Below are 17970 nucleotides of genomic sequence, written 5' to 3' on the forward strand. Positions count from 1 at the left end.
TCAGGCGATTTATCAATTTCACATGGGAAATGGTGTTAAACAGGGTTGAAAATTCAAAAGTTTTGATAGAACAAGTTTTAGAAAAAAAAATTATATTTTCTAGAAGATTTTTAGAATTTTTATGTATCCACATATGGTTAATACCAGCACACGAGTAAACAGTTTCACAGTATTTCTGTGGACCCTCTTTCACTGCAGACAGAATATTAGTCAGTCTAATGGACAATTCATTAGTTGCAAATGCAGATAAGCCGGCAATGTACCGTTGTTTGTACAGAGTTTTTTGAAGCTTAGGTATCCAATACAAACAAGGTAAGTCCTCTGATTAGTTGTTCAATGTAATGTCCATTGAAGCAATGAAGAACTTATGATTTGCCAAAATCTCATCCTTGTCAAATTTACTGTTAGTTTATCAGGTATTGTTTGTCTTCCCTTGTTTCAGAGGATGGTGTGTGTGTTTATTTTTGTGTGAGAAGTATCAAGTACAACTTTAAAACTATATCGACAATAATAACACACGTCGCTTTACATATTTCAAATATCTAATGGTAATGAAACAAATAATATGTTTGTTCTATTAAATATGTTCATAAGAATTCAACAATCAACCTAGTAATGTGAGTGCTTAAAACACAATTTTAAATGTTATTCTTTTATAAAGGGAATAACTAAAAAAACAACCAGTTGATTGACATTGATAACCATATTCATCTATGGTAAAAAAGATAAACCTTTGTAACAAATTTCAAAGAAATCAACCAAGACAATCTGACTGAGAAACAGCTCCTATGTCAACACTTCCCTATAACAGATATAGAAACTTGCCTTTCTGCTTTCTGTTTTATTACACCTTCGCGGGTCCTCTTGCACACAAAATGAATGTTTCATTGATATTTCATGTCATCAGAAAAGGTAGACAAATGGGTTGGAGGTACTGAAGTCTCAACCTATGTAGGTAGAACTGACGCGCTTGTTTGACTATGAAATTATTGGCCGTTGTAGGTATGACCGACACCGGTTATGTATAAATATAAAAGTGAAGACTAATTCAGATATGAATGACGGTCATGCGACATATCAGAACAGAGTATCAATGAAAACAATAATTTCATTGGATTTGTTATTTTTCTTTAATAGAAAAAAATAAGGTTAGCAGTTTTTTTCTCAAAACAGAAGAAACCTTTTCATCGCAGCCACATTCACTATGAAAAATATTAAAGAGATTGTGTTTGCTTTCATGATTGCACAGCGTATCCATTCTTGGTGAAAATATAACACCCAACTTTATTATTTTACTATAATGACGCTGAATTAGCCTGCAGTTGATTTTAAATTTACTTTTCTACTGATTATTCTTAGACATGAAATAAATTTATAACAAGAAAACATAGTAATAATAATAAAGCATGATAGTTATAATAAAACATAAAAATACCAATATACCACAGTAATAATAAAGAAATATATGTATAATTAAAAACCAATTGTTCAGAGAACAATTGAAGGTCTTTCCATCAAAACAATGTATTTTGATATGAAAAGTTGTGAAACTAAGTTTAAAATGTCATTTCAATCGTCAAATGATAGCTCCTGGTAAGCTGATTCCAAAAATATATTGTTTCCATACATTTTTTTTTAAATAAGGGAGATAATTTGTTACTTCCGGTTTGAAAAATGTTACTTCCGATTATATTTGAATATTTACTTGACACTGATTCCAAAAATATCTGGTTCTATATACTTTTATATTAATAAAGTACAAAAAATTAGCTATTTCCGGTTTACAAAAGGTCACTTCCGGTTGTTTTTTACAAGGTTAAATGGTTTGATACCTTTTTCTAAAAGTTGTATATCTTTATCATGTATACATATAGAATAAAAGCAAAGGTCAAAATCTAGAACGTCAAATTAAGCTATGACCTTGAGATCAATTTCAAGGTCATAAACCAAGGACCTCAAATCAAAAGACCATAGGTCTTTATTATATTTAGTTAATGAGTTATATCACCAAACGCGTATTTTTAAATACAAGAGGGGAGAAAACTCCCTTTTACATTCAACGTACGCTTGCAATCAAAATTTACATCTTACGACATGTCGCAACTAACAATTTAGTAAAAATAATTTGTTGATATCTTATACAGTCTTTGGATATAAGTGAAAATAAGCCAAATTCAAATATTAGAATATGACCTTGACCTTTGACCTTGACCTAATTTTCATTTTTTGGGACCAAGGACCTCAAATCAAAAAATCCTAGGTCTCTATCACTTATGATTTATAAGATAGAAATTCATATCACTTATATCAGATGCAAAAGGGGAAATAACTCTCATATGGAGCGGTCATATCGCTTCGGTCAAAATAGGACAAATCATGCGAAGGATATAACGAGCAATTTTGTAAAATAAATTTGTCATAATCTTTTACGGTTGCGAAGGAGATGCGCTAACAAGGAAAACAGTGTTTGGGGAGATAACTCCTACAAATAAAAGTATTCGTTTACGCAGGGTAAATTTCAAAAGCGCATAAACTGTTCGATATCATATACCAAATATCTAAGCGACATATTGCGAAACAAATGTTTATCGCAAGAACAAAATTAGGCGGAAGAAAAAAAAAAAAAAAAAAAAAATAATCAGAAGAAAAACAATAGGTCTTTCCACAGAAAAGTGGAAAGACCTAATAATAAAACATAGAAATACCAATATACCATAGTAACTATAATGAAATATGCGTACAATAATAAAACATAGTAATTATACAACACGTGCATCAGCTGTATTAGCAACTGAGGCTAGTGGTGTTGCTAAGCTTGGTGTATAGGAAGACCCGTTGCCATAATCGGAATACATTTTGATGTCATAACTAGATGATGGTTGAAGATCTGGTATAGTAAACTCTGTGTCATCCTTGTCAACTTTGAACTCCTTGGTTGTATTATCTGATTTGACCACAACAACATTTTGAACTCTATCGTAGCAGGTGGGTAATAGCTTCCATTGTATTGTTATAGTCCTGTCAGTCGTCTTCACAATGGAAATATTAAATGGACTTGAATCTAAATTAAAGTAAATTAGTAGATAATTTGGGTGATTTTATTTGTTGCTGATTTTTTAAATGTTTGAAAATCACCTAAACTTTAATCCCTACTTAGGGGACTTTACGGAACAGCATAGTTTGGGTATTATCGTGATGATTGTTTTACGTGATTTAGTTCAAATAATGCATTAACAAATGCTGGATGTAATAAATGGTTAAACTTATTTTTCTTATAACCTGGCATACGGTATAACATTTTTTCTTTTTTATATATTATTAATTTTTTTTTTTCATTTTTGGATATATGTAGAAACCTTTTGCTGTCAAAGCCCATGATATTGTAAATTGGGTAGAGCTGAGAAGATTGTGAACTAAAAAAAATAATAGATATAAGATACCAAAGGGATATTAAACCTGATAAGTTGGAAACAAACTAACTATATCATGGCAAATAAGAAAAACGATTAAACGACAAACACAACATAGAAAATAAAGCCCCATCAAACACCAGGATAAATCGAAAGTTAAGCAGGTCATGCACCCGTCGACGAAACACTAAAGCGAAAAGAAGTCCTATCAATAAAGTGCAATCTCAATGCATTTTATGGTACTTCTTTTTTTAACTTTAAATTAACTTTACCATACTCGTGCACACGCGTGAAAAAAAGAGCGACGACTTAGTAGGAGCATAGAGTTAAAATTAACAAGAGAGAGTATGCATGAAAAAAACACTTAAATATAAGTCAAACTATAGCGAATATTACAGAAATATTCAAATCCTGATACTGTTATCAATCAATCAAAACGTTAGTCCGAAGGTCTCTCTGAAAATAAAAATGTTTTCCTAGTTTGTCCAGTCCCCTATCACTTTCGGTTTATTTCACCTCGTTCGAATATTTTCCAGTCTTGTCGCATTTTCGTTTTTATTTTTAAGTGATGCACCACTCACCCCAAAGTAAACTACACTACCAGCACACATGTATACAGGATAACTTTTAAGAAGGCATCATTATTAGAAATGAGAGTAAAAAGACATCTATTTAAAACGCCATTTGGCCCAAGACCACAATTAATGACCCCTTTTCGTTGTTCACGAATACAGTTCCCTATAATTAAAGTGTATTTTTCTTTTTTTTTTTGCCTTTTTCAATCATTTCTTAGTTTTTAGGGGGTCGAAATGAAAGAAGAGAGGTGAAAGAATTTTTTGTTGAATGTATTTTAACTGATTTTAATATGGAAAGAGTGATTAGGCCAAGTGCAAAAAGGTGATATTTACAGTTTTCGGAACATCTCTGGACTTATCCATAGGGGTATGGATTTGTATTGGCTAAATTTGTAAGATGTTGGTAAGCAATCTTTCTGAATTTTGGCTATAGTTTTGGACTAGTACTAAACATAACACACACAAAAAAATTGACAAAAAGATTCAGTGCAATTTTTTTAATGAGTCAAAAAGTTATAAAGAATTAATTGTGGTCTTTGGCCATTTTACATTACACACAGCTAAATGATATTTGTTATGCAAACTATCTATTGTTCTTTGTATTGATTATTTTATAGGAATTTTTACAGAACACGCTTTAGACACATACAATTTCACACAAAAATATATAAAATAGACTCTATTAGTGACCCGGTATGGCATTAACCATCTAGGACCGAAATGGTGTCTCAGATCTTTAAATACAACAATAGTCGTCTGATTTGTAAAGTTATCATTTATGTCTTACTTAGTGGACTATTAATGCATAGCAGGGGACGGTTACCTGATCGAAGTACATAGTTTCGATCCTGGCAAATTGTATGTGAATCCTGCAGCTTTTGATTGATACATACATATCTACTTTCTTAATGAACACAGACACATTACTGTTTACTAAATTTGAAACCTTATCTTATCCTTAACCAAATTATCCAATCTTTATATTCTGCTCACTACGATCGCTACGAAAGGAAAATTTACCTCAAAAAGGACTGTTATTTAAGTCAACGGATAACGTCTTATATTGAGCAATATAAGTTCGATAACTTGTAAAACATATATTTGGTATGCACCAGACATCTCACAACCGATGAATTGGTTTATATAGTTTAGTTGTCTTTGACTTTATTTTCCATTTATGTGTCATTCTTTTTAAAATATCTTTTCTGGTTTTGGTACTTACATTGTTGTATCCCAGTAAATTGAGTCACACTTCCCATCTGAAAACAAAGTGTCGTTAAAATTAAACGAAAATAAATACAATAAAAGCAGTTCAACTTTACATTTGTACAAGAAGTTTACAGTATAAACTTTATTTGGAGACAATATATATAGTTTTTCAGAATGGAAATTGAAAAACTGATATAAAGTTTGGTTTGTTTCATTCAAAATTTATAGAGATGATTTTGATATAATATTATATTATCTGGCCCTATTATGAATCATTGATTTGTTAATAGATATCTTTTTCCAGGCTAGCATTTTTTAATGAATATTATATATGTTATTCTTCAGGCGGGAGTAAAAATCTACCACTTTTCAGACCCTACTTCCGTCCTTCTCGTTAACATTTGAAATCTTCCGCTTTTTGAAAATGTCAACCTCGAAAAGTGTTCATATTTTCACTAACCTCTGTAACAACAGAAGTAGTAAGCATGGCACGATTTACAGTGGTAATATGTAGAGAGAGTGTTTCAAAATCAATAGTGTCTACAGGAACAGTTAATTTACAGTTGTCAAAGTCTATTTCAAACTTCTTGTTAAAACAGTCCTCCAGTATACAGTAACAATCATGTTCGATATTCTCCTGACATTCAACCTGTGTCTGCCGGAATAAAAATATAGCGGTCATTAATCACATAATTATAAAAAGTGCACATTTGTTAAACTATATATAAGTTAATAATAGTATACCTAGGTTATCATTTTCTATATAAAATAAGTACACAATATTTTGACTATTTTTTTCAAATTGTAAGCGTTGAAGTATTTGACCGGTCAATATTTTCCAACTAGTTGGCCACATAAAATACCTTTATATTAACAACAACGTGTATACAAGCAAACAGACATTATAGGTAAAAATAAAAAAAAACAAACAAATATTTCAACAAAGAAAAACAAAATGGTGTATAGTCAAAGCACATTAGCAAAAACGAAAGACCAGAATGTAAAAATTGACCATAGCACAATACAACAATGACGAGATGTATTAATGTCGAGCCACTTCGAAGGGATATAACCAAAATAATGGTTATTATTTGTATTAATAAAAGAACATTATAACATTTAATTAAGGGCATATCCAACAGATTATATCTGACGGTGAGATTTTCTTACCTTCAAGATAGATAGGTCTTAATACCTGCTTAAATCAAGTATGTAATAAAAAAAATATACCTTCATGTGCTACTTTTTGGGTAAAATTAGGTCGAAATTTCAGATATTTGCACAAAGTTCGAATTTTTTACGAAGTTTTCCTCCTAACAGAAATGCATGACTTTTTTTGTTAAATTATTTATAAGTTCTCTTCTAAATAAGTATCCTATAAATCTATAAAATATTTTGTTTAGAAATAACTAAAATTTATCAAATGTTCATGAATGTAGAAAAAACGTCATTTTTTGCTGTATATTTATCGTATTGAAAAACATTGCATCATTGACTTTTTCATGAATTTTGGTACAAATAATCTTCATACGTCATCAAACCGAATGTCATTTTAAAAGGAGGAGTCTATGAAATCGTTTAAAAGTTGAATCAGTTTGAATAATAAAAATCAGTCGAAAAATGCATCTTTTCCTAATATGTCACAGTTTGACGTCGCGAAAATAACATTTTGCGTTGGCAACGTCATTACCTCTCCTTTAACTGTAACATATGCACTTAGATAATCAACAACGTCAATGCTTTGAATCTATATCTCATGACCATCATGTATTATTTGTGAATTAACATACTGCTGATATGATAATGTATGCAAACAATTTTAACAGTTATTTTATTTGTATAAAGAAAAACGAAATATCTGTATTTGGCATTATATCTACTTGGTATATTAAAAAGAAAAATCACAAAAATACTGAACTCCGAGGAAATGCAATCGGAAAGTCCCAAATCACATGGTAAAATCACATAACAAAACACATCAAACGAATGGACAGCAACTGTCACATGCCTGACTTGGTACAGGCATTTTGAAATGTAGAAAATGGTGGATTGAACCTGGTTTTTTAGCGCTAAACCTTTCACTTGTATGACAGTCGCATCAAGCTTCTTTATATTTAAAACGGTGCGTGAAAAAAACAGACATAATAAATAAAATAGTCAAAATATAGCAGTAATCACTGTTACTATCTCAAAAAAATAATCATTTAAAAAATTAAAAAAAACCACACAAAACATCTATCAAATTAAAAATACACATTCATTGCTTCGCGTGTCTGACGTTTTAAAAAGGTAAATGTCACATAGTAAGAAATTTATTCTTTCAATGTTTATAAAACCATTATATCACATTGAGAATGGTGGAATACAGGGTTAAACAAGCAAAAATTATGTAATGATTAATTTCAGAAATAGACCGAGATTTAAAATTGTCCAGGAATTCTTTAGAATCTTTAAGAATCCACATATGGTTAATACCACTACGCAAGTAAATAATTTTGACGTTTGTCGAGATCGTTCAAAGTATTTTCAAATTTATAATAAAACAATAACATGATGAAATATAATAGAACAAGAACATAATGACGGTTTATTTAAGTACAGAGTCACGTTACAAGAACCGAAGAAACACAAAAAGTCACATATACAAAACACACCAGCAAAAATTGAAGATAATACAAACATATTGACGTGATGTATAAGTACCGAGCCACGTCAAAAGAACATTACCTGTAATCGGACAAGTACTTTCTCTATTGGTGTCTTTACTTCGCCAGTACTGTTGAGAACAAACTTCATTGACAATGATTTGATTCCACTGTGGTTATCCTTTGATATGATATCAATCCTTTAAAGAGAACAATATTGCTAACCATAATGGTCTAAGACTAAAAAAATGAAAAGCAATTTTTTGCATCGAAAGGTGAGTTTGAAGAATGTTGGATAGAAAAGTTGTCTTTAAAATAGAAATAAATGCACACATAAAGACTGTACAAAATACGTTTAGTCGATTTAACTGAATTCTTCCTTGTCAATCTCCACATATACTGTCTGTACAGGAGCGTTATTATTGGTTATTCTGATATTTCTGATTTGTAGCAAAAATTCCTAGTTTACAGTTACTGTACAGCCCGTAACAGAGTAGTGATCGAATTCGCGTTTCTTTACCGTCAGAATAAGTTACGTTATCGACAAACTTATTTCAGAAGTGACATAATTTAATTTTCTTCATGGACAAAATATTTCATGTCCAACGTGTAAGTTTTCATTGTTTAAGTCGAAGTTTTTTTTAACACATTAAAACATTTTTTATAATCAACCTCTGTCATTGGCATTTTCATTTTAACGGTAAACATCAAATACGGGATCTCCGAAATTTCTATCATTTGTTACGAGGAAATCATTATTCAATCGAACATATGTCTACATGTTCATGACACATATTATGTTGGTTGACCGTTAAGGAATAACCGTTTCACAAATGATATCGGATATGTTCCTTACGTCGTAACTACAATCCCCTTCCCTTTCATGAATGTGACCTACCGAATTAGACTATTTACCGGATTTGTAATCACATAAGCAACACGACGGGTGCCACATGTGGAGCAGGATCTGCTTACCCTTCCGGAGCACCTGAGATCACCCCTAGTTTTTGGTGGGGTTCGTGTTGTTTATTCTTTAGTTTTCTATGTTGTGTCATGTGTACTCTTGTTTTTCTGTTTTTCTGTTTGTCTTTTTCATTTTTAGCCATGGCGTTGTCAGTTTGTTTTAGATTTATGAGTTTGACTGTCCCTTTGGTATCTTTCGTCCCTCTTTTATGAAATACAAAGGAGTTGAAATGATCAAATACTTTCGAACTGACGGAAACAAAAATACATAATCTAGAAAATGTGTGTTCTGTCATAAACAATGGCTTCGTCGTGCGAATCGACGAGATCATGTTACATGTTAACTGATCTTAGCTGTAGAAACAGTTGGTTCGACCTCGATAAAATCTTTATCAATTTAATATAAGCGATAAATATTCATGACTACAATGATAATGAATTTATTGGAGTCACATCCACTGTTTCTACTATAAACATGAACTCGTCGGTTAGTGCAATGAAGACACTTTTAAAGATTGAGATTGTTGGTTTATTCTTTACACCTTCGAGGTATTAAAATTATTTCAGTGTTTATTTAAAGATAAATTTATTTTCAAATCTCTTCTGTTTAAAATTGTCGAAACTTCCGTTTAAGATTTCTGTGGTAAACTATCTATTCTATAGTTAGGACCATTTTATAATAAATACCCTTTTGTACACGAATACTTTCTATATAGAAATATAGATCTGCTGTTATAGATTTTTTATATAACTTTCATTATTGTGACGACGCGCTATGAAATTCAGATTAATTTATAAATGAAGTTGTATATAAATTTTTGGTCATAACACACAAATCTTTTAAACAGTTCGACGAATGCGTCAATGTTACAGTAGTCTGTTTACTGTAAGTTACTAAGCTTGGCCCGATTCATCTGTCATTTATGGAAACTAATTCACCACTTTCTGAGACCTTCATTTTTATTTCACCATCAGACATGGAGCTACATTTGTAACTAAAGGAAAACTCTCAAATTAAAGAAATTTGACATGATATACTGAAACTTTCTTATTATCAATTTAAACGACTTCTTTTCTTAGATATGATTGTTCATGGTCAAACTTTTTCATTGTTAACGGACATTTTGAGATTTTTTATTGTAAAAAAAATGGTGTTTTTTTTTTTAAAGAAATCAACATTCAAAATTTAGAACTTCATGAACATGTACAGGAAGCTGAATTATTGCACATCTATTTTCTACTTAAAATTGTACTTCGATCTGTTGCGTCCCTAAAATGTTCTGACCGTCCTAAGATTTAATGTACGGAAATGTTTTGGTAAATTAAATTCAAATCCGAATTGAATTTTTATGACACACACGAAGAGAAACCAGAATCTCTTGATGACCAAACGTATGTACACGTTGGGGCGATTTAGAGCTTTTCAGAAGGAGTGAGATTCCACCCTTGTTGAAAGCCTTGTCCAGGAGACCTCTAGATTTTAAAATTCCCTCCGTTTTTCTCATAGATGGAGTGTGGTCTCTCTGTAAATTACCCCATATCTTTTCATTTTCCTATTTACCGAAGGTTCCATGTGAAAATTTCCATTGGATCATATCTGTTAAACTAAATGTACAAAACAGGCTCAAGAAAAGGCGAAATTTCTTTTTTAAACCCGAACTAGAAATCGATTTTTTTCTAATAGAGCACCTTACATTATCGTCAATAAGTTCAGGCATGTGAAAAAATATATAATCATACACAAGAAAGAAACCCTGAACAGTTTTTCATCAATAATTTTTACCTATTTAATATTAAGTAAATATTAACATGTACTTGTATTTGATAAAGTACAGATATAACAAAGAAACTGCCCGGTATCCGACGTAAGAGTACACTTTTTACTGCACGCGTAGTCGGGTGCGTTCACTACGAGAACACTTGTACTCAATATGCGTGAAGTATGAGTACAGAATCGTCCCATACAGGACATTTTCTATGTAATCCTAGTATATTATCCGACAGTTAAGAATAGAATCTGGTCAATCTTTGAAGTCGCCACGGACCATTTAATTTTCATGGATGAAGGGACCCTGGTAGTTTTTAGAAAACAATATTGTAACCCTGATTTTAACTTAAAAAATCTGCTGCCTCAATATTTTGTCATATGAAAAAAAAAATTTCAACAAAATTTTCCTGTATAAACTGTAATAGAAAACAGAGAAAATGTGTCTATGAGACACAGATGCCCCCGCCAAACAGGAAGTAGACGAATGACAGACCTGAAAAGGGGAGACACGGTACAATTCACCTTGATAAAGCTTCAGACCAAATATCAAACCAATCCGACATACACAAGCCGATATATATTTGACAAAATTTTTATAGACCGGACGTAAAGACGTACAGACAAAGGTAAATCTTAATGCCATGTCGCCTAAAGGCGGGGGCATAAAAATCTGACCAGCGAAGCGGCTATTAAAATATTCTGAGATATATAACTATATACCCCCCTTTTCCCCTCCTGAAAATCAAATGTTTCGTGCCTTAGCAGATGTGTGTTAGCACTAAGTTGTACAATTAACGCGGTTAAGCAGAAATGTATATGTATTTCGACAAAAATTGGTACATTAACACCAGAGATTCCTTCGTTTGATCGAAGAGTTTTCTTGCTTCAAGCTGAATAATTCCCACCGTTCTACATGAAAAAAAAAGATTTAAAAACCAAAGTTCCGGCGGGCTTTTTCACGTCTTTAATTTCGAGACCTGAAAATCCGGGACATTAAAATTCCACTTTACCAACAAAAAGATCATCCCAGCTTTATTTCTTGATAAAGGGTCTCTGGTAATAATTATACAAAGTCGGAATTAACTCAGGTTTTAAGAAAAACATACGTGTACATTCTGGATTTCAAAAGTAAGAATTTTTGACAACATATTTGGCCTTGGATAGTGCCTATAATCAGAAAAGAAGGTCAGATGTTAAACTAAGCTGCCTAATGGCAATCGTCTTGGTTGAGGATCGAAGTCGCCGGATTCAACGTTTGAAGGAGACTAATCAAGGGTAATTTCAGCAGATATGTCGAGATTTGGCAAGTAGCTTAAACTAGAGGCTCTAAAGAGCCTGTGTCGCTCACCTTGGTATATGTGAATATTAAACAAAGGAAGCAGATGGATTCATGACAAAATTGTGTTTTGGTGATGGTGATGTGTTTGTACATCTTACTTTACTGAACATTCTTGCTGCTTACAATTATCTCTATCTATAATGATCTTGGCCCAGTAGTTTCAGTGGAAAATGTTAGTAAAAATTTACAATGAAATTGTTAAAAATTGACTATAAAGGACAATAACTCCTTAGGTGACTTATTTTTAGGTCTTACTTTGCTGTACATTATTGCAGTTTACAGTTTATCTCTATCTATAATAATATTCAAGATAATAACAAAAAACGTCAAAATTTCCTTAAAATTACCAATTATGGGGCAGCAACCCAACAACCGGTTGTCGGATCCATCTGAAAATTTCAGGGCAGATAGATCTTGACAGGATTAACAATTTCACTCCATCAGATTTGCTCTAAATGCTTTGATTTTTGAGTTATAAGCCAAAAACTGCATTTTACCCCTATGTTCTATATTTAGCCGTGGCGGCCATCTTGGTTGGATGGCCGGGTCACCGGACACATTTTTTAAACTACATACTCCAAAGATGATTATGGCCAAGTTTGGATTAATTTAGCCCAGTAGTTTCAGAGGAGAAGATTTTTGTAAAAAATTACTAAGATTTAGGAAAAATGGTTAAAAATTGACTATAAAGGGCAATAACTCCTTAAGGGGTCAACTGACCATTTTGGTCATGTTGACTTATTTGTAAATCTTACTTTGCTGAACATTATTGCTGTTTACAGTTTATCTCTATCTATAATAATATTCAAGATAATAACCAAAAACAGCAAAATTTCCATAAAATTACCAATTCAGGGGCAGCAACCCATCAACGGGTTGTCCGATTCATTTGAAAATTTCTGGGCAGATAGATCTTGACCTGATAAACAATTTTACCCCATGTCAGATTTGCTCTAAATGCTTTGGTTTTTGAGTTATAAGCCAAAAACTGCATTTTACCCCTATGTTCTATTTTTAGTCATGGCGGCCATCTTGGTTGGTTGGCGGGGTCACCGGACACATTTTTAAAACTAGATACCCCAATGATGATTGTGGCCAAGTTTGATTAAATTTGGCCTAGTAGTTTCAGAGGAGAAGATTTTTGTAAAAGTTAACGACGACGGACGCAGGACGACGACGGACGACGGACGCAAAGTGATGGGAAAAGCTCACTTGGCCCTTCGGGCCAGGTGAGCTAAAAAGGACTTTTGCAAAATTTTATTTCAGCGTGGCGACCAAACATTTTCAAGAACTCACTGGAAACGATCAAGATTCTATCAAATTTGGTTCCTATTTATTTAGTTGTTTCATTTACACAAGCACGGTGGGCCGTGGAAGTATGAATGCAAAATGTTCACACTTCTTTGTCAGCTATAGAGTACATTTTTCTTTAGAAATACAGCGTCTAAAATGAATTAATAGTACTCGATATACAATGCAATGAATTATTCCAAACATTTAAGAAGTATTCATATCTTCAAAATTTCTGTGCATGAAAATACCAAACTGTATACTATTATTGAGAGGACTGCACTTAATGAAATACATGTTTTTGTTTGTAGCCAAAACTTCCTAGATCAAAGACATGGGAGTGCGATCCCCTGACACCTGTTTTTTAGCAATGAAAATGTTTCGTTCTAACGATATAGCTTTGATTATACGAATGTAAAGTTTGGTCTCCCCCTCATCTTCCCCCAGCCAATCCCAATTTTCGTTCTCGTTCCTATTCTTTCCAATGCCAATGAAAATCTGATGTCAGTTTGCAATGCTAAATATAAGTCATAAAAGTACAAGACCTAAATTTAGTATGCAAGACTCGCGTTTCTTTTATTTAAGACTCATCAGTGACGCTCAAATCAAGATTATTGAAAAGGTTTTCCTACGGGGTAAGTTTTTTTTTAGGTGTATTTGGTGTATTTACTTTTTTGATATACAATTGCGTGCAGTCTTACCATCCATGTATAAATGGATATTCAGTTAGAAATGACAAATATTTGTTATTTTGCTTCATATTATTAGAATTATTTTCAATATTATCGGTATTAAACTTGATTATCGAGACGACACATGAAAGTTTGTCAGCATTGTCAATCTTTTTAACGTTAAAGTACCAATAGTTCGGTCACTACTCAATAAAGTTCGTCGATAACGTAGCTAATATTGACGGTAAAGAAACATCAATTCGATCACTTCTCTGTTATGGGCTGTATATTGTACTTAATGCTCTTGTATCATCATTCTGATTTTCTTAACTTCAACACAATCATATATAATGACACGTATATAATAAAATTGAGCAGTCCTATATTTTTGACACATTTAAGTATCAATAACTATTATTTTATTTATGACATTCGTACCTAACATAAATTTCTTGTTCTGTTTCAGATAAATTCAAAATTTATTATACGCTAAATAAACAATGCTTCAAAATATCCAAAACAAAAGATAGAATTTCTTCAAACAATAGAAGGATTGATATTTTTGGTTATGAAATATGTTGCATGTCAACTTGATACAAGGAAATTATGTGTACAAAACGGAGCACAACGTAGCACAAAAGGAGTTCCCAAAGAACTGAATGGACATAAACGCTCAGATCTAAATAGTTATAAAACCAAACAAGTTCAAAGTTGAAGAGCATTGAGGACCCAAAATTCCAAAAAGGTTGTGCCAAATAAGGCTAAGGTAATCCATTCTTGGGATAAGAAAATCCTTAGTTTTTCGAAACATTCAATGTTTTGTAACAGGAAATTGATAAAAATTACCATATAATTGATATGCATGTCAACACCGAAGTGTTAACTACTGGGCTGGTGATACCCTCGGGGACGAAACTTCCATCAGCAGTGGTATCGACCCAGTGGTGTAAATAGTTTTCAAAGGTACCAGGATTATAATTTAATACGCTAAACGCGCGTTTCGTATACATAAGACTCATCAGTGACGCTCAGATCTAAATAGTTATAAAACCAAACAAGTTCAAAGTTGAAGAGCATTGAGGACCCAAAATTTCAAAAAAAGTTGTGTCAAATCAGGCTAAGGTAATCCATTCCTGGGATAAGAAAATCCTTAGTTTTTTCTGAAAATTCAATAGTTGTAACAGGAAATTTATAAAAATGACCATATAATTGATATTCATGTCAACGCCGAAGTGTTAACTACTGGGATGGTGATACCCTCAGAGATGAAACTTCCACCAGCAGTGGTGTGAATAGTTTTCAAAGGTATCAGGATTATAATTTAACACGCCAGACGCGCGTTATTTGATACAAATGTACTACCAACAATAAGGTACTTTACCTTGAAGTTAACCCATGTATGTTAAAAGTGATATCAGGCTGATAGAGATCCGGTGGTGTTTGATCAAAGCGTACAACAGTAGTGTCTACCTTTGTATGGTTCATGACATCAAAGGCTTTCACCCAGACTTGCACGGCATGTCCATCATCTAATGTATGAGGTGCTATATCAATCGTATCATGTTCTTACAGAGGACTTACAACTCTCCAGTTTGATTCCGAAGGTTCAGATTTTTCTCTTGTTATGTTTTCGTGAATTATCTCAAATTTGACAATGGCATGGACGTTCGGTATTGCAGACGTGGTTCTAGCCCCCTCGTTGTCATCGAATTCATCAAGAAGTCTTTTGTACTCATGGCGATGTGGGTTTTCTGGATCGCTTAATCTGGCTTCATACTTAAGAACTTTAGCAAGGAAATGTCCCTCCTCATGTATTTTATTGAAAAAATGGCCTGTCCAGTCTACCTTTATCTGTGTTATATTATCTTTGGAATATAATATCTGCCATTTGTAGTCTGTAGCACTAAGAGCTGATGACACAAATAACTGGTTTGTTGAACTTGTATCTATCTGCGAAGTGTTGTCATATATAGCTATACGTCTCACGTATTCAGAATTATTAGCCCTGTCATTGATTTCGAGAATGACAGAATATACACCGGGACCATGAGGCTCGTACATTGGAACTGACATGTTATCTGCCTTTATTTCAGTTATATACACTGGCTCTGGATTATAGTCAAAATTTATTTTAGGTTCTAAAAGTCCATTTTCGTCGATACTGAATTCCATTTTCCACACTTCAAAAACATATCTTAGAACACCAGACAGAGTGTCTATCCATCCAATCCAACGCCCTGTTATTGTATCCTGAAACAATTGCAAAAGACATTCATATTCTATTTTCACATATAACACTGCTATAAAATGCTATAGAAAGCAGCAGATAAAGGGAATCTTTCAGTATTTTTTTGATATATTAGTAAACTGCAATTTCAACTTTCTGACACAAAGTTGATCTAATATAAATTTGGCTTATCTGTTTTGGTCTTTTATATTCATGAAACGTCTCTACGTTCTTATACACTACGTTAGCTCCAAATCTTTATTGTTAAATGTTCCCGATAAACAGAGATTAAAAAATGGCCTTGAAACCACGAAAGGAGAAAAAAAGTAATGATTTCACAATTGAATATATTTAATTTTTCGGTACATTAAGTATTACATTTAAATAAGGATATCAGGAGGACATAAATGTTTAGAGGAGTATTTTGATTTTTATAGTAATTAAAATAATAATACATATGCAGAACAGTCAATGGTGAAGAAATATTTCAGATTAAATATAAAATACCCTAAGAGTCAATAAGGGATCACTATCAATAAAGTAACGTAATACTAGTATTACCAGAAAAGTCAGGTTATACTCATTCCAGAATATTTCCAAATTGAGGCAATTAATAACGATTCGGCAAATCAATAACTTAAACAAAGGCATATAACAAAGTTTTGGAAATAAAAAAAGCCCTATATCGAAGACAAATAAATAATAATATATTCTTAAATCGCCGAAAAACAGACAAGTTGTAAAATATTACAATTATACATGTACACCAAGTGTTTTGGTTCAATTTAATTTCATATATATTGTTTTCGTTCCTATTATGCCTTAAAACATTGCCCGATCAACAGGTATCTAAAAAAGCACAAACCTGAGTTATATCTTTGTTTAATGTCATTGCAGAATCAACATTGCATGCTGTATCACCTGCGGTTTTATTTTTGGAACAATGAATTGGTACATCATAATCAAAACGAAACTCGATGACATTTTGCGACATTGGCCCAATGTAATATTGAGTATCTGTCACGTTACCGTAGTCTGTGTTTATCAAAACTCTGTATCCACCAGATATCACAATGAATCTTAAGGAATACCTAGTACCAAAATATAATCGTTGATGATATGTTAGATCGATTCATTAATTACGATTACCACAAACATACATATGTATATACTAACTTATTTCAAGAAGCAATTAGAACAAAACATAACAAATAGAAAATAACTATATGTGGTTCATGAAGAACATATCCTGTCCGTATTCAGGGGCCTGTAGGTCAAGGTTTGTCGTTGGTTTGTGTCTGTCGTTTTTTTTCGTAACTTGTTTGTTACAAATTAAGCGGTTAGTTTTGTTCCTGAACTGTGTTGACATGTGGGGGTCTTTTATATCTAATTATACGGTATAAGTGCTTCTCACTATTGTACGCCGTACGGATGCCTATAATTCCTTACATCCACTCCATTTGAACCTTGGTGGATTGTTGTCTCATTGGCAAACATACCACATCACCTTTTTTTTATATATATATACTTCAAAAATATTCTTTAAAAGACGATTTGCCGACATTTTCTTTAGCAGATACATAATTATCTTCAGTTCGATGAAGCTAAACTTTTATTATTTGTATTGTACTAATTTAAGGCAAAGTTGTAAACCTTGTACAGAATATCCGAATTGTTTTCGCCATTTAGAGACGAAATGGACAAGTTAAATCACTGTGTATCATTTTCGCTGTTTGGAAAAATGTATTCGAAAAAATAACTGTATCGTGTTGTTGGAGTTGTAAATAACATAAACTTGATTAACTGTTTTTGTAAAAATCATGCAGAAGGTGATTCATGACATGTCACAGAAGTAATTTTTTTTGCCCTATAT

General features: G+C 32.4%; 1 protein-coding gene across 1 annotated transcript; it reads right to left on the minus strand.

Annotated features, from left to right (window-relative positions):
* Positions 1 to 2689: 2689 nt before the first annotated feature.
* On the minus strand, positions 2690 to 17102 carry LOC139513708 (uncharacterized). The gene is made up of 6 exons (XM_071302456.1): positions 16963 to 17102; positions 15252 to 16120; positions 7922 to 8039; positions 5655 to 5849; positions 5208 to 5244; positions 2690 to 3061 (listed from the first exon to the last, which is right to left on the minus strand). Exons 2-6 carry the CDS (start codon positions 15353 to 15355, stop codon positions 2760 to 2762), a joined length of 756 nt encoding a protein of 251 aa, XP_071158557.1. The 5' UTR covers positions 15356 to 16120; positions 16963 to 17102; the 3' UTR covers positions 2690 to 2759.
* Between the last annotated feature and the right edge of the window lie 868 nt (positions 17103 to 17970).

The sequence above is a fragment of the Mytilus edulis genome, chromosome 2 (genome assembly GCF_963676685.1).
Source record: "Mytilus edulis chromosome 2, xbMytEdul2.2, whole genome shotgun sequence".
Taxonomy (NCBI): Eukaryota; Metazoa; Mollusca; class Bivalvia; order Mytilida; family Mytilidae; genus Mytilus; species Mytilus edulis.

Bases quoted from the DNA above. Each gene is read 5' to 3' on its own strand.
- LOC139513708 (XM_071302456.1), bottom strand. From the start codon at position 15,355: ATGAACCATACAAAGGTAGACACTACTGTTGTACGCTTTGATCAAACA. The intron at 5,850-7,921 runs GTAATGTTCTTT...TTATTCCGGCAG, and splicing joins AAGTACTTGTCCGATTACAG to ACACAGGTTGAATGTCAGGA. The intron at 3,062-5,207 runs GTAAGTACCAAA...ACTTTAATTTAG, and splicing joins ATTTACTGGGATACAACAAT to ATTCAAGTCCATTTAATATT.